Source organism: Quercus robur, chromosome 10, assembly GCF_932294415.1.
Source record: "Quercus robur chromosome 10, dhQueRobu3.1, whole genome shotgun sequence".
Lineage (NCBI taxonomy): Eukaryota > Viridiplantae > Streptophyta > Magnoliopsida > Fagales > Fagaceae > Quercus > Quercus robur.
In genome coordinates, this window is record NC_065543.1 from 29,034,931 (window position 1) to 29,061,843 (window position 26,913).

The following is a 26,913-nucleotide window of genomic DNA, read 5'->3' on the forward strand; positions in this document are numbered from 1 at the left end:
CCACCATTTAACTCCTACGATGGGAAAACGAACTTGGTAGAGCACGTCAGTCATTATATCCATATGATGTCTCTACACACACACAATGACACGTTAATGTGCAAGGTATTTCCCTCAAGCCTCGGGCCCACGGCATTGAGATGGTTCAATGGGTTACAAAAAGGTTCCATTCATAGTTTTGCCGAGCTGATTTAGGAATTCGGTGCCCGGTTTGTAACATGTAGCCGAGTGTCGCAACCAGTGGACGCATTACTATCTATGACGATGAGGGTCAGCGAAACCCTTCGTAGTTATGCTAGTCGGTACTGGGAGCTTTACAATGAGATTGATGAAGGTAACGAGAAGATTGCAACAAGCACTTTTAGAATAGGGCTGCCTGAGGATTCCGAACTACAGGAGTCGTTGACGAAGAGGCCTCCCGAGGATATAAGGCAAAGCATAAGGCGCATTGAGGAGTATAAACACCTCGAGGATGATCGGCTACAAAGTAAGCGTAAGGCCCTGTTGTTAAGTCGTCCTTGGCAAAGCATTTTTCCGCCAAGACCCCGGAAGGATTTGAGAATGCAGGAGCCAGAAGTACAAATGGGGGAGGTGAACATGGCATTCAAGGAGCCGGTGCACAAGATCGTAGATCGAATTAAGAACGAACCGTACTTTAGATGGCCGAACAAAATGGGGGAAGACCCATCTCGGAGGAACCAGAACTTGTACTGCACTTATCACAGAGATAAGGGGCATACCACCGAGCAGTGCCGGGTATTAAAAGATCATCTAGGATAGCTGATGAAAGCAGGGTATTTGAAGGAGTTCGTGATGGATTTTGGGAACCAGGGTACTGGGCAAGGAGCCCAACAAAGAGGAAATCCTCTCCCACCACCACTGGGAGTGATTGAAGTCATCCATGCTGCACAGAGGAGTACAACAGTGATTAGAAAAAGGGTATTGGCTGTTGTACCCGTAGAAAATTACTCAAATTAGTAGCCCTTCAAAAAGAAAATAAAATTTGGTCGAGAACCTCTTTTTTTCGACGATGACGACCTAGAAGGAACGATTCAGTCATACAATGATGCGTTGGTAGTAACGGCTCGAATAAGGGATTTCTTAGTAAAGTGGGTGATGATATATCAGGGGAGCGAGGCTGACGTGATGTACCCCGACCTTTTCAAGGGGCTCGGGTTGAAAAAGGAGGACCTCTCAAGGTATGATACGCCTCTGGTCGGGTTTGATGGTAGGGTGGTGATTCCCTAGGGGCAAATCTCCCTTCTCGTGAATATGGAAGGTAAGGAGGTAGTTGTAACGTTTATAGTGGTAGCCTCACTTTCTCCTTATACAACGATTTTGGGAAGGCCATAGATTCATGCAATGGAGGCCGTTCCGTCCATCCTGCACGTGAAGATTAAGTTTCGTACCAAGCAGGATGTTGTCGTGGTAAGAGGAAGCCTGCAAGTGGATAGACAGTGCTTAGTCGCGGCAATTGATTGGAAGAACGAGCAGACTTATCAAAAGGAAACCACCGAGGAGGTAACTTTATAGCTATTATAGGGGCCCCGATAAGAAAGGGGGGCTAGTTGTGCCGAGGAACTAATGAGAGTTAAAATATTACCGGATTTTGACAGATATTTCCAAATAGGAACAAGTATGAAGGACAAGGTATTTTGCCTGGAGCCCATATGAGGTGCTCGAAGTGGATCCCGAATTCATAATTCACAGGCTTAATGTAGACTTGTCGTTTCCTCCTAAGAAGCAGAAGCCGAAGAGGTCAGCCAGGGAGCACGTCGAAGCAGTTAAATTGGAGGTTAAGAGGTTAAAAGAGGTTGGGGTGATAAAGGAAGTCTTCTTCCCCGGAGTGGCTGGCGAATACCGTGGTAGTCAGGAAAAAGAACGGCAAATGGAGGGTTTGTGTAGATTTCATGGATTTAAATCAAGCATGTCTAAAGGAACTGTTCCCTATGCCAAAAGTCGATCAGTTGGTGGATGCTACCTACGGGCACCCAAGGATGAGTTTTTTGGACGCTTTTTAGGGCTATCATCAGATTGCCCTAGCTGTCGAGGACCAGGAAAAGACGGCATTCATCTATCCTGATGCCAATTACCACTACATCGTGATACCTTTCGGATTAAAGAATGTTAAGGCAACATATCAACGAATGATAATGAGGATGTTTCGAGACAAGATTGGGCATACGGTTGAAGTGTACATTGATGACATGGTAGTGAAAAGCAAACAAGCAGTACGGCACATTGAGGATCTTCAGGGGCTATTTGAAGTACTTTGGCAACATAAGTTGCGCCTTAATGCAGAGATGTGCGCTTTTGGGGTAGAAGCTAGCAAGTTCTTAGGATATTTAATCACTTGTCGGGGAATCAAAGCCAATCCAGATCAGATTGAAGCCATGAAGCGTCTCAGGCCGCCAAGCAATCCAAAGGAGGTGCAAGTATTGACCGGAATGCTGGCCGCTCTTAACCGGTTCATTTCTAAATTTGCTGATCGCTGCCGTCCATTTTACCAACTTTTGAGGAAGTGGAGGGGATTTCAGTGGAACGAAGAGTGTGAAAAAGCTTTCCAAAACTTGAAGGAATATTTAATGCAGGCACCTATGTTGATAGCCGGGGAGGACTTATTCATGTATCTTTCGGTGTCCGATCACGTTGTAAGTGTCGTGCTTCTGAGGGACCAAGGAGTGCAGCAACTCGTATATTATATCAGCAAAACCTTGGTCGATGTCGAGACGAGGTATCTACCTTTGGAAAAGTTGGTGTTGGCACTAGTTTATGCACAAGAAAGCTTCCCCATTACTTTCAAGCTCATACCGTATACGTATTAATTGAATACCCTTTTGCAATCATTGTTGAAAAGATCTGACTTCACGGGACGGATAGCCAACTGGGGGACCCGGCTCGGAGCCTTTGACATAAGGTATAAGCCAAGGAGTTCGGTGAAGGGGTAGGTGTTGGTTCATTTTGTGGCAGAATTTTCTCCTAGGATCAAAGAAGAAATGGTTTTTCATGTGGAAAGCCATCCATGGAGGGTGTTTGTGGACGGTGCATCAAACGCCATGAGGGCTGGTACCAGGATTGTCATAATTACTCTAGAAGGAATACAGCTGGAGCATTCTTTTAGATTGGGGTTTAGAGCCTCTAATAATGAGGCAGAGTACAAGGCCTTACTTTTTAGGTTGAGGGCCGTTTTAGATATGGGTGCCCGGGACGTGGAGATCTATTCAGATTCATAGCTGGTGGTTAGCCAGGTACAGGGTAGTTTTGAAGCCTGGGATTTTCGAATGAAAGAGTACTTACTGGTGGTAAAACAAGTTATGGGTAAGTTCTATACCACAAAGGTGACCCAAATGGCCCGGGAGCAAAATAGACACGCTAATTCCCTGGCTACACTAGCCTCAGCAATGATTGAGAATGTCCCTTGGTTAATCAAATTGTAGGTCATAATGGAACCGAGCATTAATACCGCGACTGATGTTGGTCTCGCTGAGGTTGGTGTTACAGTGATTTCGACAACTAGGCCATGTTGGATAGACCCGATTATTGACTTCTTAGCCAAGGATAAGGTCCTAGATGACGAAAGAGAGACTAATAGGGTTCACCGAATAGCCTTTTGATACTGGTTGTCGACAGATAGGAAGCTATATCAAAGGTCCTTTGGAGGGCCATATCTTTTATGCTTACACCTCGAGAAAATAAATGAACTCTTAGCCGAGCTACATGATGGGGTATGCGGCAGTCATGTGAGGGGACGCTCATTAGCTCACCGGGCAATGACTCAGGGATTTTGGTGGGACGCTACTGAATATGTACTTGTGAGCGATGCCAAAAGCATGCCCCTTTGATCCACCAGCCAGTGGGACATCTGAATCCTATCAACAGCCCTTGGCCCTTTGCACAATAGGGGCTGGATATTCTCGGCCCATTTCCCTGGGCGATGGGCAATCGAAGGTTTGTTTTAGTGGCTGTTGATTACTTTACCAAGTGGGTGAAGGCAGAAGAGTTAGCCAATATTCGGGACATGGATGTTAAGAAGTTCGTATGGAAGAATATAGTCACTAAATTTGGGTTGTTGGACTCTTTTATATCTGACAACGGGTTGTAGTTCGATAGCAGGGCCTTCTGCGAGTTTTGCAGTGATCTCAGCATCAGGAACAGATACTCTACCCCAGCGTATCCTCAAAGCAATGGACAGGCTGAAGCCGTTAACAAGACAATTGTGAATGGATTGAAGGAAAGGCTGTACGGTGTGAAGGGTAAGTGGGCCAAGGAATTGCCAATGTATTATGGGCATATCAAACAACACCCAGGAGATCTACGAGAGAAACTCCGTTTTCTTTAACATATGGGGCAGAAGCCGTGATACCGGCCGAAGTAAACCTATGCAGTGCATGGGTCGAAGGATTTAATTCCCCCCAAAATGAAGGAATGATGGTGGAACGTTTGGATCTGCTGGAGGAGTACCGAGAGGCGGTGACCATATGGCTTGCCTAGTATTAACAGGAGCTTGCTCGGCGTTACAACTAGGATGTGAAGACAAGGGAATTTAGTGTTAGGGACTTAGTGCTACAAAAATCAGTAGGGAACATGCAAGATACAAATCTAGGAAACTAGCTCCTACTTGGGAAGGGCCTTATAGGGTCATAGCTATCACGGATGCAGGAGCGTACTACTTGGAAGACCTAGATGAAAGGCCACTTCCCCGGCCGTGGAATGTCTATAAGTTGAAGAAGTTTTATCACTAATCGGTTGTACACAAGAGTGTAGATTCAATGTAATTTTGTACATATGCTTTAACTGATATGAAGTTGATGTTTATCCATACAGGTGCATTAAATTCCCTTCCTGTTAGTCCATCAGCCCCGGCTAGCAAAAATAGGAAGGTTAAGAGAACTAAGGTAGTTTGTTTTAAGCTAAGGACAGAAACCTGCTTCTCAGTTCAATTTTTATCACTGAGCAGGTGGAAACCTTAAACTAAACAATTCAAAGGACAGAAACCTATTCTCAGTTTGATCATTATCACCAAGCAAGTAGAAACCTTACTGAAAACTAAGGACAGAAACCTGTTCTTGATTCGATTTTCATCACCGAACAGGTGAAAACCTTAAACTAAACAATTCTAAGGATAGGAACCTATTCTCGAGTTGATTTTCATCACCGAGTAAGTGAAAACCTTAAATTGAACAATTCTAAGGACAGCAACCTGTTTTCGGTTCAATTTCCATCACTGAGCAGGCGGGAACCTTTTTTCAAAAACCATCAACAAATATCGAATTTGATTATTACCATCGAGGAGCCAAGTCTTTCTAGGTACAAGTGACCCTGTCCATGCTGGTCTGGGCTATCATGAATGGCCGGCAACTGCTTGACCTCACGACTTGAGAAAGAGCATCAATCACGGGGTTAAATCACCCGGTCATTTGGAACACGTGCATATTTATAAAACAGGAAGATAATAAAAGAACATAACAGGAAAAATAGTAGAAAACATTGGTAAATATGATTAAGCAAACAAGTAAAGGTTAAAATAGTGTTTTGTCACCATAGCTCGGTGACTTTGGGAAAATTAAATCTTGAAAAATGATTGTTCCCTCACCACAACCCGGTGATGTAGGTGAGCTGAATAAAGAAATTAAACTAAAAAGGAATAAGAAGTAGAAACTGAGTCCGGGAATCAAGCTGATGGATCTGGGAACTAGAACTGGGCGACGTCCTCTGAAGGCTATTAGGCTGCAAGAAATGGTTGGACGTCCTCGCTGGGCTGATCACCAACATACGGGTTGTTGGTGGCCTCCAAGTCAATCGACTCCATGTGGGAGTCAATTGCCTCCACCAACTCCCTCATGCTCGCTGTCTCTTCCTCGTTAATGGCACCGGGAGGGTTTTAGGCAGTAGTAGAAGGGACCGGGAAAGGGATTTGGTTGGGATTTCTTAAAGGAGAGTCCTTAGGGACCCCCATGGCTTGCAGGGCAGCCAATCAACCTTCCTCAAAGGCCAGCTTCCGGACTTCATTTATAACGGGCTCTGCCAAGTTTTCCACGTCGGCGAACCCCTCATTATACCATTTATTTTTACAAGCCTCCAGAGCTGCCTTCAAGTCAACCAACTCCTCTACCTGCTCTCTGTTCAGACTTGCAGCCTTTGCCAATTTCAGCTCGGTTTTCACCCAATTTGGTCTTTATCTCTGAGGACTTTTTTTTCGTTGACATCCGGGCCTTCTCTAACGCAGCAGCCTTCTTCTCTGCAGTCACGGCAGCCTTGGTTTTCTTTATAGCACTTGCCTCAACCACATCCTTGAGGGCTTTCTCCTGCTCGGCATCCTCGGCCAGCTCCTTCAACCGCCCATAAAGGACGTGAGTCAGTTGAACGGCCTAATAAAACAAATAATAAGTATAGCAAAAGGAAAATATAATAAGTACAACAAAAACTATGTAAAAGCTGAAAGAAAACTAAGAGACATGAGATTACTGCAATGGTGTGCCATTGCAACTGCCTGCCCAGTGACTCATCCATCCCATCCTCAAAAGCGTGCACGTCCTCGGGCAACAAGAGACCGCACACCAAACTTTGGGCAATGCGACCTTTTCCCACACATACGCTTGCGGTGGTAGGAAGTGGTTTGCCATCCAGTTGAAACGTAGGCTACCATCCCTGCACAAGTTGAGAGGTGGACACCACGTTTGTCCCCGGTTGGACTGTTGGCTCCCAAATGAAGATATTCCTTGATGGCCTAGGGGGAGTTCTAGTTAGCGCGTCACCCGAGTCGGTCGAGATCTATTCGGATGTGCATTGTCTCTTCCGGAAGTGGCCGAAAGGAGGAGGATAAGGAGGGGGGAGTTTGGCCATGGCCCAAAGGTGGTTGCTGCTGCGTGGCTGGCCGGGTGCTAGGAATAAAACGACTAACCGTCATCGTCCTTCGCGTCACCATACTTTCACTTTGATCTGATTCGGTATCAGAGTCAATAGATTCGACGGCTGTTTCCTCAGCTTCCTGAATGATCGTTTTGGGTTCAACAAGATCCTCGGGTTCAATAAAGGCCTCGGGTTAGACGGGAGCTTCAGGCTGCACGAGCATGTGTGCTTGATCTCGGTGGCATTGAGACATGCACTCAGCCGACTCGTCTGGTATGGGTGCAAGTTTGTCCGAACAAGTGTACCGCAGACCAAGGTCACAAGCTTCACCTACTGTGAGCCTCAGAGGAAGAAAATTTGCATGCCGTATGTCAATGTATGAAAGGAGGGGACTGTCAACTAACAAAGCTTGGCTGAATGCTTACCAAGTAGAATACACGGGATCAAAGCTGAGGATTAAGTGAGATGCTCAGAGCTGTCTGTCCCAATGTATGAAAATTTCTAACCTAAGCACAAAATTTAGGTCCTAAGATCCTTCTTAAACCTTTTGCTCTCTGCACGAAAGCAGCATAACAATTGATTAGTAATTACTTGATCGAATCAAAATTAATAAATTAACAAGATCAAATTAAGAAAGTATATATGGAACCGACCAACATCGCACAGTAAGTACGCGCAAGGGAGATCCCCGGCAAGCCAGTTGCCGCTACAAACTCTCCAACTAAGTTCCTATTTGAGTTAGGCAGGTATGAAATAAGCCGTACCCTCATGTCTCTAGTTTTTAAGTAATAGTCTGAATTAATATTGCCGCACAAACTATACATGTAATTAATGTCATGATAGTTCAGTTGCAAGCCAAACAATTGGTTCAACCTACTGACGTAACTCACCATTCGGTAAAAGTTTAGGGGAGTTGGTCGGGATACAGACTGTAAAATCTAAGTGTACCTATGATGAGGGGGTCAACGAGGAACCTAATCCCACCCTCAAGAATTGCCATTAAAGGGAAGAAAACTGTATTTGCCCCACGGTGCCTTTGGATGTCAATATCACCCTCGTGATAGTTGGCAATATCAACATCCTCAGGGATGTTGTAGGCAACCCTAAAGGTAGCCAAAGAGGCTTCTAAGGAAAGGAGATATGAATAGCCCATTCTCTAAGGTAAGATTCCTAGAACTACAATTATGATAGAACAAAAAGAAATAGAACAAGTAGAAGGAAAGGAAAAAGGAACTTACTGAGGGCTATAAGGAGGAAGAGTGTTTTGGGCTAGAAGACGAACGCACAGGGTGTATGCTTGGCAAAGTGAAAGTTTGGAGAATGAAGAATGCAAAAGTGAAGGAGAGATTCAAAAATGGCTATTTATAGAGGCCGAAGGGTGAAATAAATCATCTGCCGAACATCCCCTCTAAAGTGGGGAGCTAGTTCCAATGCCACCCTCACCACTCCCCACTCCCAACTAAACATCCACTTAACAGTAACGACATTGGACCTCCTGTACCACTAACCACAAGAGTAATCATGACTCCCCACTACTCATTGGGCTATAAATATGAGAAGACAAGGGAGAAGAGGGGGTTGTTGAAAGGTGGGAGAGAAAATTGAGGATTGGGAGAGAGAGGGAGAAAAATTTGTTGAGTCTCTATGCCAAGAACAACCCAAAGTAGGAAACTCAAGCCCACGATACAAATAAATTGTGAGCCCGAGTATGGCCCAACCTAATAGCCTCGTCTTTGGCGCGCATAAATGGCATAGGAATTTTTCAGTTAAGGAAGCCATAACCTGGTCCAGATCATTCCTCACAACAACTCCTATTCCAGATTCATCTGTCTCCGCAAAGCATGCGCCATCATAGTTCACCTTATAAGTGTCTCGCATCAGTGGGTTCCAATGTTGAACCATTGCCTTTGTTTTCTTGGGTCTGATTTTGGGTTTTGCTTGGAATTCTACTAAAGAAACTTCTACTGCATCGAGGAGCTTATTCGGTGGTAGGTTTGGCTATTGAAATGGCATTTGTTTCTTCTGCACCATACGAACCATGCCAAGACCGTGAACAGTTCAAGATTTTCCTCATGTTGAGATAGTGGAATTCAAATGCGGAGAAGCTAAAAAATTTAAAAGTTGTGAGTGATAGTTGAGTATTAAGGGAGATAAACATGGGATAGTGGGAATTCAAATGTGTATTTGTATTTTTTTTTTTTTTTTTTGAGAAGGCAAAATATTTATATATATATATATATATATATATATTTATATAAATGTTTATTAAATATATGAAGATCAATTTACTTATTTACCCTCACTTGTTTGTTGGTTTGAAATAATGTTTAATAATTATTAGGGGTGTATTAGAGAATTTAGAGACAGGTAACTAACTCTGGGTATCCTCTTAATATATAAAGAAGAGATAAGGATTTATTATATTCACACCATCCATTAGAATATATATATATTTTTTACTTAATCCATTAGAATATTGTCATATCATATATTCTTTAAATGATATATTGACTTCATAAACAAGCATAATCACAATAAATACCTATTAATAAGTATCATAATTATTAATTTTTATATTTAGAAAAAAAATCTAAAATATAAAGAATATTAGATTCAGATCTTCTAAATTTCCAAAGGAACACTATCACATAGAGTTCTTAAAATCTTGACTTTTCATTTCTAATATAAAGGTTCAAATGATGCTATGTAAGCATTCCACTAATTAACCCATTAAAATAATAATTTTTTAATAGAAAAATTAAAAATCGAGGCTTAACTGCTTAGCATCATTAACAATGATGTCTGCAAAGGGGAAAGACCTCTAACAAAAGAGAAAGGTTATGTTCAAAATATTTTCACAACACTTTCACAAAAAATCCTAAATGACAAGTTGCTACTGGCTGTTATTGAATAGTAAAAAAGTAATTTAAGTGGTAGATTCAAATTAGAATTAATAATAACTTTTCACCTATACTTTGTTATGAAATTGCTATGAAAATAGAGTTGATTCATCGTTATGTATGTGTGATATGATGCATACATTCTTCTACAAATCTATCATTGGTGATTCATGGAGGAATGCAGACCATGGGTTTAGGAAGGAGGGGAAAGACTTTTGGGTTTTTATTTTTATTTTTACTTTTTCCTCTAGAGATGTTTACGTCAACACTAGCAATTAGCTGAGTTTTTTTATTAAAAAAATTAGGGTAAAATATTATTTTGGTTTTTGAATTTTACCAAAAATTCGTTTTTCATCTCTAAACTTTAAAAAGGTTCTTTTTTCATCCCTAAACTTTGTAAAGAGTTTTTTCAGTAGTTTAGGGGGGGAAAAAAAGGAATGAAAGTAGAACTTTTTTCAATAGTATATGGATGAAAACCAAATTTTTGGGAAAGTTTAAGGACATAAATAAAATATCTTCAATAGTTTAGGGACGAAAGATGAACTTTTCAATAGTTTAAGGATGAAAAATGAACTTCTTAAAGTTTAAAGATGAAAAATAATTTATTTATAAAATTTAAGGACCAAAATAGTATTTTATTAAAAAATTATTATTTTAATAGTTTACTCAGTATGATCAAATTTTAGTTAAAGGTTTCTCTATAGCCACGGAAGTAGCCTCTAAAATTTCCTTGGCACGGTAGAATTGGAGAGTCCTTTCGTCGTCTGAAGGTGTTGTCTAGTTTTCCTTGGAGTAACAAGTTTATTCCAAGGCTAGTGGGGTTTTTTCCAGGGGTTAGGGAAACAGTGATAAGGTTTGGAGGGTGAATAGGGTGGGGTGAAATGGAAGACCTCACGCAGAGTTGGAGCCGTCTGACTCTAACTGATAGGGAGGGACCAGGATGTAGTCTAACGGCTACTAACAGTTTAGAGGAATTTTCCATCCTAGCAAAGTTTTTCACGAAGAGAAATCTAAGCATTGATGCCATTGCACGAACCTTCAACCCAATATGGAGGGCTCGCAATGGTTTCAAAATCCAGAATTATGGAGATCACATGGTTTTATTCACTTTCGATAATAAGAATGATGTTGATCGAATCATAGCAAGTGAGCCATGGAGTTTTGACAAACATTTGGTGGCGATGCAGAAATACGACAAAGAAACGCCAATAGATGAGGTTAAATTTGAAAGAGCAAGCTTTTGGGTTCAACTACATGGTATACCACCAAAATACATGACAAAGGAAGCGGCTTTGAAAATCAGTGGAGTGATTGGGGAAGTGACCATTCCCAAAGATTTCAAGGAAATTGATGGAGGGAATTTTCTTCGACTACGGGTGAACATAGATTTATCTTTACCTTTATGTCGAGGCAGACTCATTTCTTTAGAGAATGGGAGGCAAGTTTGGATCAGTTTCAAGTATGAACGACTACCAAATGTGTGCTATTGGTACAGATGTCTTACATATGATGACAAGGAGTGTGGGATATGGATTGATAGTGAGGGAACCCTTAAGCCAGAGGACAGACAGTTCGGTCCAAGTTTATGAACTTCAGCTTTAACACCAACAAGGAAAATGGGACTGACAGTGCCGAGATATTATTCGTCATGGAAGAAGGCTGAGACTACCACTGTCACTACACCTATGGAGGCCGAGGTGACTGCAAACCTGGAACAGCTGGTGATGATAATAACGGAAAATGCTCAGGCCGATGGTCGGAGTGAAATAGATGGAGTAACGCCCACCAAGGAGTTGAAGTGTAACGCATAAAGCAACAGTAATGGCGTGGCTGATTCAACGGTGCGATATATTAATTATGGACAGGAAAATAATCTTAAGACAAATATGAATGCTGAGCCGTTGCTTAATCCACAGTAGCATGAGTTTCAATTGCATTCAATTAACATCAATACCTAATCAGACACTCAACCGAATTATGAGGAATTAAACACGAAATCAAAGGAGAATAATTGGGCATTGAAAACACAAGTCAGCAGTAAGAAAATGGACCTGTGCTCACGAGAATGGAATACACGTGCCACCAAAACAGAGATGTGCAATGAAAAATTAAGTGAATCTCACGTGACCATCCCAAGTCGGCTAGGGTTTCCAAACCAACTCCAAGCACAACTCGTATCCTCCCCACCTAGACACGAAAAAAACGGCCAATATCAAACAAAGCAGTCCCGGTCTCAAAGATTTGTCTGGGCAAAAAATGTGGAGTTCTTGAATCAAGTGCAGCATTCGATGGTCCTAACAAACGGCAACAGATTATTCAAGGTGGTAATGATGAAAAACTTGAATTGGCGGAGGCTGTTCATCAGCCCCGCCAGGGGCAATGAATTGCATCAGTTGGAACTACCGTGGTTTGGGCCAATCACGGGCAGTTCATGAACTCACCGAATTGGTGAACAAACATTCGCCCACCATTCTCTTCCTCATGGAAACAAGAGTAAAGGATCACAAGCCAAAAACCCTTTGCTCGAAGCTCCACCTAGAGAATGTTTTCATAGAGCCGTGGGTTAATACAGGAGGCGGATTGGCCCTATATTGGAATGATGGAATCAATCTCAAAGTTCTGGACTCAACAACAAGCTTCATTGATGCAGTAGTTAACCCAGGAATGGATGACGCCTGGCAATTGATGGGTTTCTACAGAAATCCAACAACAGCCAACTGGGAACATTCTTAGGCACTACTAAAACACCTTAGCCTAAAATTAGACTTACCATGGATGTGTGTGGGGGATTTTAACGAGATCACAGAAGCTGAAGAGAAGAAGGGGGGCCTCGAAAGACCAGAAAGACAAATGAGAGAATTTAGAGAAGCATTGGACTTTTGTGGATTCCGGGACTTAGGTTTTGTCGGTACACCTTTCACTTGGTGTAATAATCAATTTGAGGGGGAGGTGACATGGATACGTTTGGATAGAGGGATGGCAACTCCAGACTAGATACAATTGTTCCCAACAGTCTGCATTCATCATATTGGAGGTAGCTTATCTGACCATGTCCTTTGTGGTTATGTTCTGATGATGAAAATGTTAGATTTTATAAAAAAATCCAGGCCTTTTCGTTTTGAGGCGGTGTGGCTAAAAGATGAAGCATGTGAGGGAGTTATCAAGAAGGCATGGGATGGTCATAACTATGGAGAACCGGTTGGGAGGCTTATCGGCAAGGTTGAGGTATGCAGGTCAAGCTTGCAAAAATGGAGTAGATTAAGTTTTGGGAATATTCGGCACAAGCTAAACCAAAAGAGGAAAAAGTTAGTCCAAGCCGAGTCCATGTCTATGGCTGGTACTAATCATGAACAGGTCCGGGTCCTAAGAAGAGAAGTGTATGAGCTCATGGTGAAAGAAGAGTGCTTGTGGCACCAAAGATCAAGGTCGGAATGGTTGAAGAGTGGAGACATGAACACGAGCTACTTCCATAATCGAGTAACACAACGGAATAAAGGGAATTTTATTTCCAAGTTGATTTTGGAAGATGGAACAATGGTGACAGATGACAAACAAATTGGGGACAGATTGGTGGAACACTTCTAGCAAATACTCACATCTTCATCGCCCACTAACTTTGACTAGATCCTGCAAGGGATTGACACAAGGGTTACCCCAAGTATGAATTCTGAGTTGATAAGAAATTTCACAGCAGAGGAGGTCGAATTTACTCTAAAGCAGATGAAGCCTTTAACTGCTCCGTGCCCTGATGGTATGTCTCCCATTTTTTTCAAATCCTGTTGGAAATTTGGTCAAGATGCCATTGATGCTTCTTTGGCTATTCTGAATTCGGGTAACATGTCTGCTAGCCTAAACCACACTTATATAGCACTTATACCTAAGACAAAATCACCAGAAAAGAAACTGATTTCCGTCCCATAAGCCTGTGCAATGTCTTATATAAAATTGTATCCAAAACAATAGCCAACCGCCTAAAGAAAATCATGCCAAAATTGGTGTCAGAATCACAAAGTGCTTTTATGTCAGATAGATTAATCACAGACAACATCCTTGTAGCCCATGAAACACTCCACCACCTCAAAAAAAAAAAAAAAAAAAAAAAAAACCGGGAAAACGGGATACATGACCGTTAAACTGGGTATGAGTAAGGCATACGATAGAGTGGAGTGGGTGTTCCTTGAAAAAATAATGGAAAAAATGGGTTTTAACAATAGATGGATATCTCTCATTCAATCTTGCATTCAAACTGTCTCTTTCTCTATTCTGGTTAATGGTGAACCCCGAGGCAACTTCACCCCCAAAAGGGGTCTTCGCCAAGGGGACCCATTATCCCCTTATTTGCTTCTCTTGTGTGCAGAGGGGTTACATTCTCTTCTACAACAAGCTGAAAGCTCGGGTGCAATTAAAGGAGTCTCGCTGTGTAGTGCAGCCCCAAAAATTTCACACCTGTTCTTTGCCGATGACAGCTTACTGTTTTGTCGGGCAAATTCATAGGAGCACACATCTTGGACATTTTGAAGCAATATGAAGATGCTTCCGAGCAACAAATAAACCGAGGCAAAACACAACTCTTCTTCAGCCCCAATACTGAGCCAATTATGCAAGAAGAGATAAAAAACTTGCTAGGAGTGGTAGCCACAACGAACTATGAAAAATACCTTGGTTTACCCTCTTTTGTGGGAAGGGGAAAGAAACAAAGCTTCAGCTATATTAGAGAAAGGATTTAGCACAAAATGCAAGGTTGGAAGGAGAGACTATTGTCACAAGGTGGAAGAGAAGTCCTGATAAAAGCGGTTTTACAAGCCATGCCCACTTACACCATGGCATGTTTCAAACTCCCAAAAAGTCTATGCAAGGATATTGAGTCCTTAATTAGAAAATTCTGGTGGGATTATAAAGGGGAAGCTCGGAAGGTACATTGGGTGGGATGGAAAAAATTATGTAAGCCGAAGTGTCAAGGAGGATTGGGTTTTAAGGACATAGAGAATTTCAATTTAGCCATGTTGGGAAAACAGATATGGCGGTTGCTCCACAACAAAGACCCACTGTTTTACAAAGTCTTTAAAGCGAGGTATTTTCCCAATTGCACAATACTAGAGGATAGGGTGAAAGAGAAAGGATCATACGCTTGGCGAAGTATTTTGCAAGCTAGAAAGGTGGTTCGTTTGGGCTCAAAATGGAGGATTGGGGATGGGAAATCAATTCAGATCCGAGGAGACAGCTGGCTGCTTGACTTGCATTCCAGCCGAGTCATATCTCCTCAGAAGAATTTTCCCAATAACAGCCAGGTCTGCCCCCTGATAGATGAGGACAACAAGTGTTGGCTTGAAGATATTATACATGATGAATTCCTTCCTCATGAAGCGGATGCAATCATAAGGCTCCCTTTGAGCCTAGAAGCTACAGATGACAAACTGATATGGGCTGAAACACAATCAGGACACTACACAACCAAATCAACATACCGAGTCTTACTAAGAAAGGCTAAAGTATCTTGCCTTGGCACCTCCAACCCAATGGCCCACAAGCAATTCTGGAATGAGATTTGGTCCTTGAACATTCCAAATAAAATTCGCCATTTCATTTGGTGGGCAGCAAATGATTCACTCCCAACAAAAAAGAACTTGTAGAGGCGAAAAATAGTAACAGACCTAACGTGTGATCAATGTGGAGAGGAAGCGGAAGATAGTTTACACGCTTTGTGGGGCTGCCAATCGGTGAAGCATATCTGGTGGGATTTTGAATGTTGCAGAAAATTCCTATCAGAAAGGTTTGTAAGTTTCCGAGATTTATTTCAAGGAATCCTTGCACAAAAAAACCAACACATGGCTGAACTGTTTGCCTATATGGGATGGAGTCTATGGTTCAACAGGAATGCAAAAAGGGTTGGGTCCACTTCCTTGCCAACGGAAAAAATTTTCAATGATGCTGTAGAACGGCTGCAAGAGTTCCATTCGGTGAAAGATTATTCAACACAAGAAGACGTGGTTGTACATTCAACCAAATGGTGGCCTCCCCCACATCCAATCTACAAAATAAATTTTGATGGAGCAACTTTCATAGATTCAGACTCGGCAGGTTTGGGTGTGGTTGCTGGTGACTCAGACGGCATGGTTATCGCCTCCCTTTCGGAATGCATTAGACTACCACCAACGGTTGCTGACTTGGAAGCTCTGGCGTGCAGAAGGGCCATCTTATTTGCTCTCGAATTAGGACTCCAAGACGTGGTGTTTGAAGGAGATTCGGAGGTTATTATCAACCACCTGAAAGCAGGACAGCCCTGTTTGACATCTTTTGGGCACATAATAGAGGAAGCACGAAGCCTTTCAGCCAGGTTGAGACACAAGGCGCAAGGGAAACAAAGTAGCTGATAAGCTTGCAAAACTAGCAAAAAACTTGTATGAACCACAAGTGTGGATGGAGGATATTCATAGTAATGCTCTACAATATGTATTCCTTGACAGAGGCGTAATGCCTGTTTAATGAAAAGCTCTTTTTCGTTTTCTCAAAAAAAAAAAAAAAAATAGTTTACTCAATGAAATGCTGGCATATCATCATCTGGAATCTTATTAGTCTTATATTAGAAGGAAAATGTAAGGATGTTAAGGACTCTATGTGATAAAGTTCTTTAGGAAATCTAGAGGATCCAGATCCCTTAGACACACGTGATGCATTTTAACAAAGAAATACTTTTAAATTGAAATTTAATGAAAATAAATCAAAATTGTATTTATTTACTTTTTTTTTTCTTTCTCTCTTTATCTAAGAGCATTAGCATCAGTATGTGTAAAGTTTTACAAAATAGAAAAAGTTGCTCATTTTACATATTTTGAGCAAAAAAACACCCACATCAGTGGGTGTAAGATTGTGCATTTATGCACAATTATTATAGTAACAGTGCATATATGCATGGTTACTATAACTCTTACATCTATTATTTTATATTTTTTTCTCTCTCCTCTCCCTTGCCTTGTCAAACTCTCTCTCATCCACTCTTCAATGCCAAGCAGAAGAAGAAGCTAACCATCACAACTAACCAACCACCACCACCACCACCACCACCACCACAACCAACCCATTACAACATCAATTTAATCCAAACACAATCAACCCAAAATTAATGAAAATCATCACAAACCCAACTTAAAATCAACTCAAAATAAAACACAACAGAAAACTCATTTGACAAAATACAAATCAACCCAAAACCCAAGCTTGCCGCCGCCATGAGAGAGAGTGTGTGAGTGTATTGAGCCATGGAAGCTTGGTAGAGAGATTTTTTTTCAAATTTGAAGAGAGCACTGATTTGATAGATAAAGAGAGGGGGAGAAAGAGAGAATTTTTTTTAGAAATGAAGAAGAAGAAGAAGAAGAAGAAAGAAAGAAAGAAAGAAGATGTTGAAGAAGAAAGAAGGAGAAGAAGAAAGAAGCAAGTAGAAAGAAGAAGGAGAAAAAGAAAGAGAGAGAATGTTTCAAAGAAGTGAGGTAAGCGTATGGGTAAGGGAAATAAATAAAAAATGTGAAAAAGTATTATTTTAATAATTGAGGGTGTATTATAGATAATCTGATGCGGGTGTTTTTGCAAATTGATCGTGTAAAATAGAAAAAAAGTAGGTTTTTATTGTAAAATAGAAGGAAACTTTTGCACATACTGATGCTAATACTCTAAGAGTTCCATTGTTGGGATATCTTTCTATGCAATTTGCAAAATTGTGAAATTTTGTGAACTATCAGAATTTACCATTTTAAAGGATTAAATAAAAGATCATAAAGAAAGGAAAAAAAAAGGATTGGTAGAATTTTCTAGAGAGAGGAAAAAAATAAATTAGTATAATTTAAAATGATTTTTTTTTTTAAATTAAGTTTCAGTTTAAAAGGATTGGTTTTATTATTCATTTAGAGGATTCATTCAATGAAAGCAAAAGGATCGATATGGGCATTTCTCAAAGTTTAAGAGCTTATAATTTTAAATTAAAAGCACATTGTTCAATTTGATTTTGACCCAAAGTTCGGAGTCTTTATTTTTTACTAAATTAAGGATAAGTTTAAATAGAGAAAATATATGTTGTTATAGGGTTTGGAAAGGGTGGAAGGGTAGGATGCTATCAAGGGCCGGAAAGGAAGCGCTTATAAAAGCAGTTGCCCAATCCATACCAACATATACTATGGGGGTATTTCTATTACCGGTGAAACTATGTGATGAGTTGAATGCTATGTGTGCAAAATTTTGGTAGGGACAGGTTGGCTATGAGAGGAAAATACATTGGAAGAATTGGAGCTTTTTGTCTCGGCCAAAAAATGAAGGGTGGAGGTTGCTGAATGATCGAATCTCTCTCTTATTTCAATGCTTTGAGGCAAGGTACTTTCCTCAATGTAATTTTTTGGAAGCAACTGAGTCACCAAATTGTTCTTATGCATGGAAGAGTATGGTTACTACATTACCTATTCTTAAGAATGGATGTTGTTGGCGAGTGGGGAATGGTGAATCCATCAAAGCATACTTCGATAAATGGATACCTAAATGCCCAGCAAATAGGATTCTACAATGGGGACAAGATGCTGATAGGGAGATGCTAGTTTTAGAGCTTATTGATGCTGAATTAAATTGGTGGAGACGTGATACATTAATTATGAAAAAATTTGTGCAGAAGAGGTTGCTACTATTTGCAAAATTCCATTGAGCCGAAGGAACATGGTTGATTTAGTGGTATGGATGCATACCAAGAATGGGAAGTACTCTGTTAAGTCCAAGTATCATCTGGCAAGGAAAGTGATGAGGAATGATGATGGGGTTGGAAACTTAGATCGTGTTGGTGGTCAGCAAATATGGAAGAAAATTTGGCAGCTACATGTGCCAAGTAAAATTAAAATATTCGGGTGGAGAGCTTGCCAAGATATTCTGCCAACCCGAGTGAATCTTGTTCGATGGAAAATAATAACTGAGACAGGATGCTAGTGCTGCATAGGGGTGCCTGAATCTGCAATACATGCAATTTAGGAGTGTGGGGTTGTGCAAGACGTGTGGGCTGGCTATGCTATCAGGTTGCAAAAGTGTACCACTGATTTCCATGACATTATGGCTTTGTTTGAGTATGTTTTGGACATGTTCCATGTTCAAGCCTGGTTTATTTGGAATCAGAGAAATGCAATTATACATGGAGGACAGATGAGGGACCCGAAGTGGCTGAGTTAGAGAGCATTGGAGCATTTAGATGAGTATAGAAATGTTCAAACTCAGATGAATATTCCACACATAGCGCCACGAACCGAACAAAGATGGAAACCACCCCCTTCACTGTTGTACAAGCTTAACTTCGATGCCACGGTATTTGCTGGAATTCAGAGATCGGGAATTGGAGCAGTAATCCGAAATTCTGCAAGTGAAGTAATGGCGGAAATGTTTGTCAAAGGGCCCTCGGTCAGCTGTAGTGAAGAAGCGGAGGCGTTGGCGTGTCGAAAATCTCTTGAATTTGCTGTGGAGTCAGGTTTTACTGAGATGATAATAGAGGGTGACAATGTTGCTATCGTGAAAGCAGTAGCAAGCACTTCAGGCGATCTTTCGTTGCCGAGACATGTGTATGAGGACATCAAATGTAGCATTCATGGTTTGCAATTTGCTGATATAAGTTGTATTAGAAGAGGGGAAACCAGGTTGCCCATATTTTGGCAAAATACGCTAGAAATGTTGATAATGAATTGTATTGGATGGAGGATTCTCCTCCCCCGGTTATAGAAGCTTTGTATCAGGATTGTTTAAACATGTATGAATGAATATTTGATTTGCTTTCAAAAAAAAAAAAAAAATCCAAAAAATATTAGGGGCGATTTGGTAAGAGAATTTAAATATAGTTTTTTGTTTTACAATCCATAAAATGGTAGGTCTCACACTTGAATTTATTGTTTGGCTAATGTTTTCTAAATACAGTTTTCAAAAACTTGTATCATATTTTCCTAATTTAAAACAAAATTTTGAAAACGGTTTAAGGGGTGTTTTTAGGATACAGAAAATGTTTTTAAAGACATAGTTATAAATAAATTGAAAACAATGGACCCCACATATTTGTTCAAACTCTTTTATCTCTTAAATTTAGGAGTTTATCTCTATCACAAAAAGAATTCTTACACTTCAAATTTGAAACTTATCATTAAAAATAAAAAAAATGATGAGTTCTATTCCCTTCTCATTATCCACAAAAAAAAGTAATCTACAGATTCTATATGTTACTTTTTGTAAACATTTTTTTTTTTTAAATCTCAAAAATAGAAATGGTCTCCCAAATAATTATTTTTATTTTTAGTATTTTGAAAATTGTTCTTAAAAGTGGGAGTTAAACACGTAAAATATAAAAATTATTATTTGAAAACTAGTTTCAAGTTCAATTTTTTGAAAATTGTTTTTATACTATTTTGAAAATAAAAACAAAAATCTTCTTACCAATCAGGCCCTTATTCTCTCTCCAAAAAAAAATTTTCAAAATTATAGTATACTATAATATTATAGTATGCGTCATGTTAACGGGTGTCTTAGGGCAATTATTAATCAATTAAGATTAGAAAAATTTTGACATTATTTTCATGAGAAAATATAAAAAACTATCAAAAAAATTAATTTCTTTATCATTTTTTCATAAAAATATTTCTAAAAATAGTTTCTAAACCCATTATTCCATTAACATTTTTCTTATAGTATTTTTGGGGACTATAGCTCCGTTTGGCATGGATTATTTTTGCCAACTTATTTTACTATTCAGCTTATTTTTGTTACTATTCATAGGTCCCACTGTACTTTTAGGTACTATTCATGAGTTCCACTATACTATTTCAACTAATTTTTATCTTTAGTTACAGTATTTTCAGCAAAAAATTTTCAGTTTCAACAAAATAAACGGATCCTAAATAGAACCTACATGTCTTGATAGACGCAAACAAGGAGAATGCACGTGGAATGATATCTTTGTATGAAAAATAAGAGTTTTATTTTTATTTTTTTAGTTTATTTATATATTATTATTATTATTATTATTATTATTATTATTATTATTATTATTATTTTTTGTATTGATTTGTGTGTGTATATATATATATATATATAAGGTGATTATTATTATCTAAATTATTTTAAATTGATTATATTTTTACATGTTTCTTGATTTTTAAAACTATTATATACTCTAACTGTTTGATCTCTAATTTATTTAACAAAAAAATTTGATTTGAAATGTTTAAATTCTAATCAATATGATTTAAAAGATAATTCGCAGTTTACAAATTGACTACATGTAGAAGAAAAAATAGTTTTTTACTAATATAAAGGTAAACTTTAATGTACATACTTTTGTTATATATAAATAATAACATAAGTTAAATAGTATTGCAGATTACATATTTTATGTATGATTATATATGTAACTTGGTCCCGCTGACAAAATTTCTGATCAGTATGATTTAAAAGATAATTCATAGTTTACAAATTGACTAGATGTAGAAGAAAAAATAGTTGTTTTGACTAATATAAAGACAAACTTTAATGTACGTGCTTTTGTTATATATAAACAATAACATAAGTTAAATCATATTGCAGATTACATATTTTATGTATAATTATATATATATATATATATATATATATATAACTTGGTCTTGCTGACAAAAATTCTTAGCTCCGCTACTAAATGGAGAGTAGAGTGCAGGAAAGAGAGCAAATAATCTTGCAATTCTCTTCTTTTTTTTCTTTTTTCTTTTTTTTTTTCTTTCTTTATTGTTGAAAGAAACCAACCATATAAGCCCACGTTCCAAGAACTCAACCCATTTCAAAATTGACATGAAAAATCAGAATCCAACCGATATATATAGTCAGATTAATAAGACATATTTCAAACCAAAGTCTATTTTTTTTATTTTTTCTTTTCCAAGTAAAAATAATGAATTTCCTGTCTCTTTGAATCAAGGAAGATAAACAATGTGAACGAACTAAAAGCAGCACTGAGTTTCTTTATATCATAGTTACAATTAGCATTAGTGGTAGAAATCTATGTAAATATATTTGCAGAAGTCCATGTCTCAATTTTAAGGATCCTCAGATTAACATTTGGTGTGTTTGTGCATGCACGAGAGCATGTGAACTGTGAACATACGCGAATTAGCATCCACATTTGAGAGTGTTTTGACTCATCTTCTTCAAAAGTGCATAATAATTACATAATCAAGTATACAATACTCTCCAAAGGAACTAAATCTAGAACAATTAAAAACAATAATTTTTTTGCCAACAGGCACAACCAAGTTAGAAACTTAAATAGGTTGTTTCTTTTTACTTTTTATGGGGGTACTGGCATCTAATAATTGTCTGACAACGTCTCTCATTGTAGGTCTCTTGCTTGGCTCCTTTTCAGTGCATCTCAAAGCCACCACAAACACATCAATAACTTGTTCCATGATATCTGAATGCAAAAATTCCTCCATAAGGCTTGAATCAACAATCTTTTCAATTTCTCCTGTATTGCTCCAGACGGACCTGACCCAACTCACAATATCCATTTCCTCCATGAATGATGGATCCAATGCCTTCTTTCGGGTTAACAGCTCGAGCAAAACAACCCCGTAACTATACACATCAGACTCCTTACCCTTTGTTGTTGTGTATGCATTTTCTGTAAAAGCCATGGTACACAAATCATTCAATTTAAAAATCTAAAAATAGAAATAGGCTAAACAACAATAAATGCAGAAGAATTACCTGGTGCAATATAACCAAATGTACCCACAACTGAGATGGATGGGGTTGAAGCAGAGGACTGATCCAGAAGCTTGGCGATACCAAAATCAGCAATATGAGGCTCCATCTCTGAGTCTAAAAGTATGTTATTTGGCTTGATATCACGGTGTACTATAGGAGGATCACAGTCAAAATGGAGATATGTCAATCCATGTGCTGTTCCAACTGCTATTTTGTAGCGGACACCCCACTCTAGTGTTGGTGGTGGATTCACTTCATGTAAAACATCATGAAGGCTCCCATTTTGCATGTACTTATACAAGATTAAACCATAGTCCTTTCGTAACCAAAAGTCTTCCAGTCTCACCAAATTCCGGTGCCTAATCTTCCCAACAGTTTGAATTTCTCTAGCCATACTTAGGTTTCCTCCTTTATTCCCAGAAAATGCAAGCTTCTTCACAGCAAAAACTTTGTCTGGGCTCAATGAGGCCTTGTAAACAGCTCCATGGGCTCCTCGCCCAATTAAATACCGGTCATCTAGATTTGCTGTGGCCTCCATTAGTTTTTTAAGCAGGGAAGATGATCCCTCTTGAGCAGAGGTGTCAGCTTCCTGCTTTGGTCTTCTGCTGAAAAGAAACACAAGAACCAATCCGAGAAGCATAAAAACAAGAGCTAGTGAGGATCCAAGGGATATCATTGCGACTTCTAATCTACTAAGACCCTTTTTATTGCTTGATTGAAGGTCACAAGGCTTGAAATTGCTGTTTCCGGTGCAGGTTAATCCACCAGATGGAAGACAACTGACACAAAGGCTGGGGTTGCCTAAGAATGATGATGGAGATGAGTTCAGAAACTTCATTAGTGTTTGTGGAACAGGACCTGTGAAGTGATTGTATGAAATATTGACCTCAACTAATGACTGCATTTCCTCTAGAGCTATCAAAGTTCCTGTCAAATTGTTATGAGACACATCCAGCTGCAGAAGCCTGTTCAATTTTCCAAGCTCTAAAGGAACTTCACCTGTCAACACATTACTGCTGAGATTCAATGCATAGAATAGATCCTGCAGTGCCCCAATAAACGAAGGAATCTCTCCTCCAAAAAAATTTCCACCAAGTTGTAGCTCTGAGAGCTTTTTAAATTCTGACAAGAACGATGGGACACCCCCAATAAAACGATTCTCTCTCAAAATCAATGCGGATAAACCTGTCCAGCTCCTCAAACTAGATGGAATTGAGCCATTCAATAGATTGAAACCCACATCAAATCTCTCTAATTTGACACAATTTGATAGCTGAGATGGCAAAGGACCTTCCAATTTGTTTTCAGCCAAACTCAATGTCTGCAGATTCACGAGGTTTCCTAGCTCTGGGGGTATAAACCCTGTAAACATATTCTTGGACAAAATAATGGAAGTGAGGTTGGTGCAATTTCCCAGGCTTGATGGAATTGCTCCACCAATATTATTTTCACTGATGTCCATGAATAAAAGCTTTGTATTTTTGTCAAATTCTGGAAGAACCCCTGTGAAGTTGTTTTTTTTGAGGATTAATCTTCGCAGAGTTGAACAGCTTCCTACATCAGAAGGTATGCTACCTTGAAGTTGATTTTGACCCATATTCAGCACACTTAATTGCTTTCCAAAGCAAAGATTTGGAGGAATTTTACCAGTGAACTTATTATTCGTAAAGTCCAACTGTATTAAGCTGCTGTTAATCCCCAAACTTTCAGGTATAACTCCAGAGAATTGGTTGTCATACAATGAAATGTTTTTAAGTTGTTTGAGCTCAGTCATCTCCAGAGGTAGTTCCCCGGAAAGGCTGTTATTATACACATGAAGATACTGGAGACTTGGAATCTTCCAAATGCTAATGGGAATTTCACCCATTAAACGGTTGTTAAACAATTCAATGTCCTGCAATTCAGTCAGCATCCCTAATTCACTGGGAATTTCCCCCTCAAGTTGGTTTGTATACAATAGTAGGCCTTCCAAGGACTTGCACTTGCCAAGTTCAGGCGGTATTTTTCCAGACAAATGGTTTTCAGGAAGGTGAAGTAGTAAAAGCTTATATAGTAGACCAAAGGAAGATGGGATATTGCCCATTAAGTTGCTACTCACAGCAACGAAGTATGCTAAGTCACTACAATTGCCCAAGCCTGGTGGAATACCTCCACTAAAACCATTGAACGATAAATCCAAGGAGCATAAACTCTTGCAATTGCCCAAACCCAAAGGAATTCTACCCTCAAGACTATTTTGGCTGACTGATAAATAAGCAAGGTTCTCAAGATTGTTTAGACTCTCAGGCAAAATACCCACCAGTTGGTTCTGATTCAAATAAAGTTCCTCCAGTTTACTACAATTTCCAATAGATGAAGGAATCATCCCTGATAACTGATTACCAAATAACCGTAGACTCAAAACCGCACTCATGTTTCCAACATTTGCAGGAATTGAGCCATTGAAATTGTTATTGTTTAGATACACATATTCCAAGTGTGGAATCCGAAACACGGATTCGGGTATTTCACCAATCAGCATATTTTCATAGAGGCTCAATGACAGTAAACTCTGCAAGTTTTCAAATCTATCAGGTATTTCTCCACTAAAGTTGTTTACAGACAGGTCCAATTGCTCAAGAACACTACAGTTGCCTAACTCTTTAGGTATGACACCAAAGAAATTGTTATAACTCAAAACAAGGATTTGCAATTGACTAAGGTGCCCAATTTCAGGTCCTAACCGACCTGAAATTGCCTGACTAGAGAGGTTAAGGGACATCACATTGTGAGCATTGTCACACTCCACTCCTGCCCATGAGCAAGGAGAGGAATCAGAAGCATCCCAGCTTGAGGTTATGGAAGGAGGCACAGATGTCCAGTGCCTCAGGAGTGCCAACAAAGTTATCCCATCAGAGTTGAGACCAGAGACAGTATAACCATATATGGATGCAGTGAAGCATAAAAACAGCAATAAATGGTTCAAAACAAGCTGCATGGTAATTCAAATTTAATGGTGTAGATTCTGCAGAAGAGCAAACTATAAAGAAAGACAGACCAACTCACTAAAGATGGTAAAAAAGAATGTTCAGCTTAGAGTGAGTGATGGTACTCACCTACCTGGAGCTTGAAGCAAGACCCAGCATTGATTTGGAATTTAGAGAGAGGAACAAAGTTCAAATCTTGAGAATGAGAGAAAGAGTATGTGTGAAAGTGGTTATGTATAGTATATATATATCTATAGTTTATTGTTGTATCAGAAAGACAGATAGTGCAATGTTGTCAGTAAGAATTAAATATGTTGCATGGTTTTTAAGGCCATATCAGTGAGCCATCTGCTAGTGTCTAACATGACAACGCGGTTTCTGGCCACCGCTAGATAAGACGCTGGACCTTTTTGACAATTTGACTTGCTTTGGACATTGTCTGTTTTTTTTTTTTTTTTTTTTGGATGAGAAATATGTGAATTTCATTCAACTGAAATTGAAATACAACAGAGAGACTTTGCGCTTTGGACATTGTCTGTTACTCAGTTGTTGTCTTTACCGACAAATATCTTATCTTTTTCTAGTAAAAAAAAAAAAGTGGCTGAATAGAACAGGAATAGGTGTGAACTTCACAGTTGCCACTACTTGAGTCCAAAATGAACCGCCCATTTTTAAACTAAAAAACTAAATTCATCTGCTTCTAGAAGCATTACTCAGGAGAGAATAATTTGGAAGAAATGGTTTGTTTATTTGTTGGGACTAGAATTTCGTTGAGAGTGAGTCAGTGAATAAGATGGATTTAGCACCATTTGTATTAAAAAAAATGAGGTCAGATATATTATTAAGCAATAATTTTTGTTTTTCTCATATCAAATTTTAAATAGGAAAACGTAGCCCAGGTCACATTTTCTTGTGTTTATAAAATGAAGTTGTAGAAGATTCGTTCCCACCAACAAAAAAGAATACATCAACGCGCGTGTTACCTTATATTAAAAAAAATAATTTTTAATGTTTTAGCTATGTTGAATTATTTTTGTGAAAAAGTGTAGCTGTTGGAGAAGGTCCCTTTTTTTTTTTCTTTTTTCTTTATTAGTTAAAGGTGCATTATATGAGTATCAGAGGATAAAATTTGGAATTAAAAAAATAAAGGTGAGGATGGAGCTTTTTTTTTTTTGGAGAAACCAGACATCAAGTTTGGGCTTCTATTGAATAAGAAAGCAACATCAATGAACATCGAACAAAACCAGGGGATAAACAGGTCATCCAACCAAACCCGAACCCCCACCAAATCCTTAGCCTTTTTGGCTAACATATTAGCTAGCACATTACAGACTCTTTTAAGTTTTAACATGACTAAACTCACACAACTGAAAGTCATTAGCAAGGACTAAGATGTCATTAATGACATTCCCATATGAGGAGAGACAGCTAGGCCCTTGTGCGAGGGCGTTGATCACCCCAGC

The 26,913-nt window shown here is 39.1% G+C and overlaps 5 protein-coding genes across 5 annotated transcripts; 4 read left to right on the forward strand and 1 right to left on the reverse strand.

Annotated features, from left to right (window-relative positions):
* The first annotated feature begins 264 nt into the window (after window positions 1-264).
* On the forward strand, window positions 265-780 carry LOC126704020 (uncharacterized). The gene has a single exon (XM_050403063.1). The coding sequence runs from the start codon at window positions 265-267 to the stop codon at window positions 778-780; it is 516 nt and encodes a 171-aa protein (XP_050259020.1).
* A 9,850-nt stretch (window positions 781-10,630) lies between these two features.
* LOC126704021 (uncharacterized) lies at window positions 10,631-11,338 on the forward strand. Its single transcript, XM_050403064.1, has one exon. It carries the CDS (start codon window positions 10,631-10,633, stop codon window positions 11,336-11,338), a length of 708 nt encoding a protein of 235 aa, XP_050259021.1.
* Window positions 11,339-12,128: 790 nt separating this feature from the next.
* Window positions 12,129-13,334, forward strand: LOC126704022 (uncharacterized). The gene is made up of 2 exons (XM_050403065.1): window positions 12,129-12,427; window positions 12,857-13,334. The coding sequence occupies exons 1-2, from the start codon at window positions 12,129-12,131 to the stop codon at window positions 13,332-13,334; spliced, it is 777 nt and encodes a 258-aa protein (XP_050259022.1).
* Window positions 13,335-18,986: 5,652 nt separating this feature from the next.
* On the forward strand, window positions 18,987-19,481 carry LOC126704023 (uncharacterized). The gene has a single exon (XM_050403066.1). The coding sequence runs from the start codon at window positions 18,987-18,989 to the stop codon at window positions 19,479-19,481; it is 495 nt and encodes a 164-aa protein (XP_050259023.1).
* Window positions 19,482-21,763: 2,282 nt separating this feature from the next.
* LOC126702830 (receptor-like protein kinase) lies at window positions 21,764-25,844 on the reverse strand. Its single transcript, XM_050401688.1, has 2 exons — window positions 22,485-25,844; window positions 21,764-22,398 (listed from the first exon to the last, which is right to left on the reverse strand). Exons 1-2 carry the CDS (start codon window positions 25,459-25,461, stop codon window positions 22,040-22,042), a joined length of 3,336 nt encoding a protein of 1,111 aa, XP_050257645.1. The 5' UTR covers window positions 25,462-25,844; the 3' UTR covers window positions 21,764-22,039.
* Between the last annotated feature and the right edge of the window lie 1,069 nt (window positions 25,845-26,913).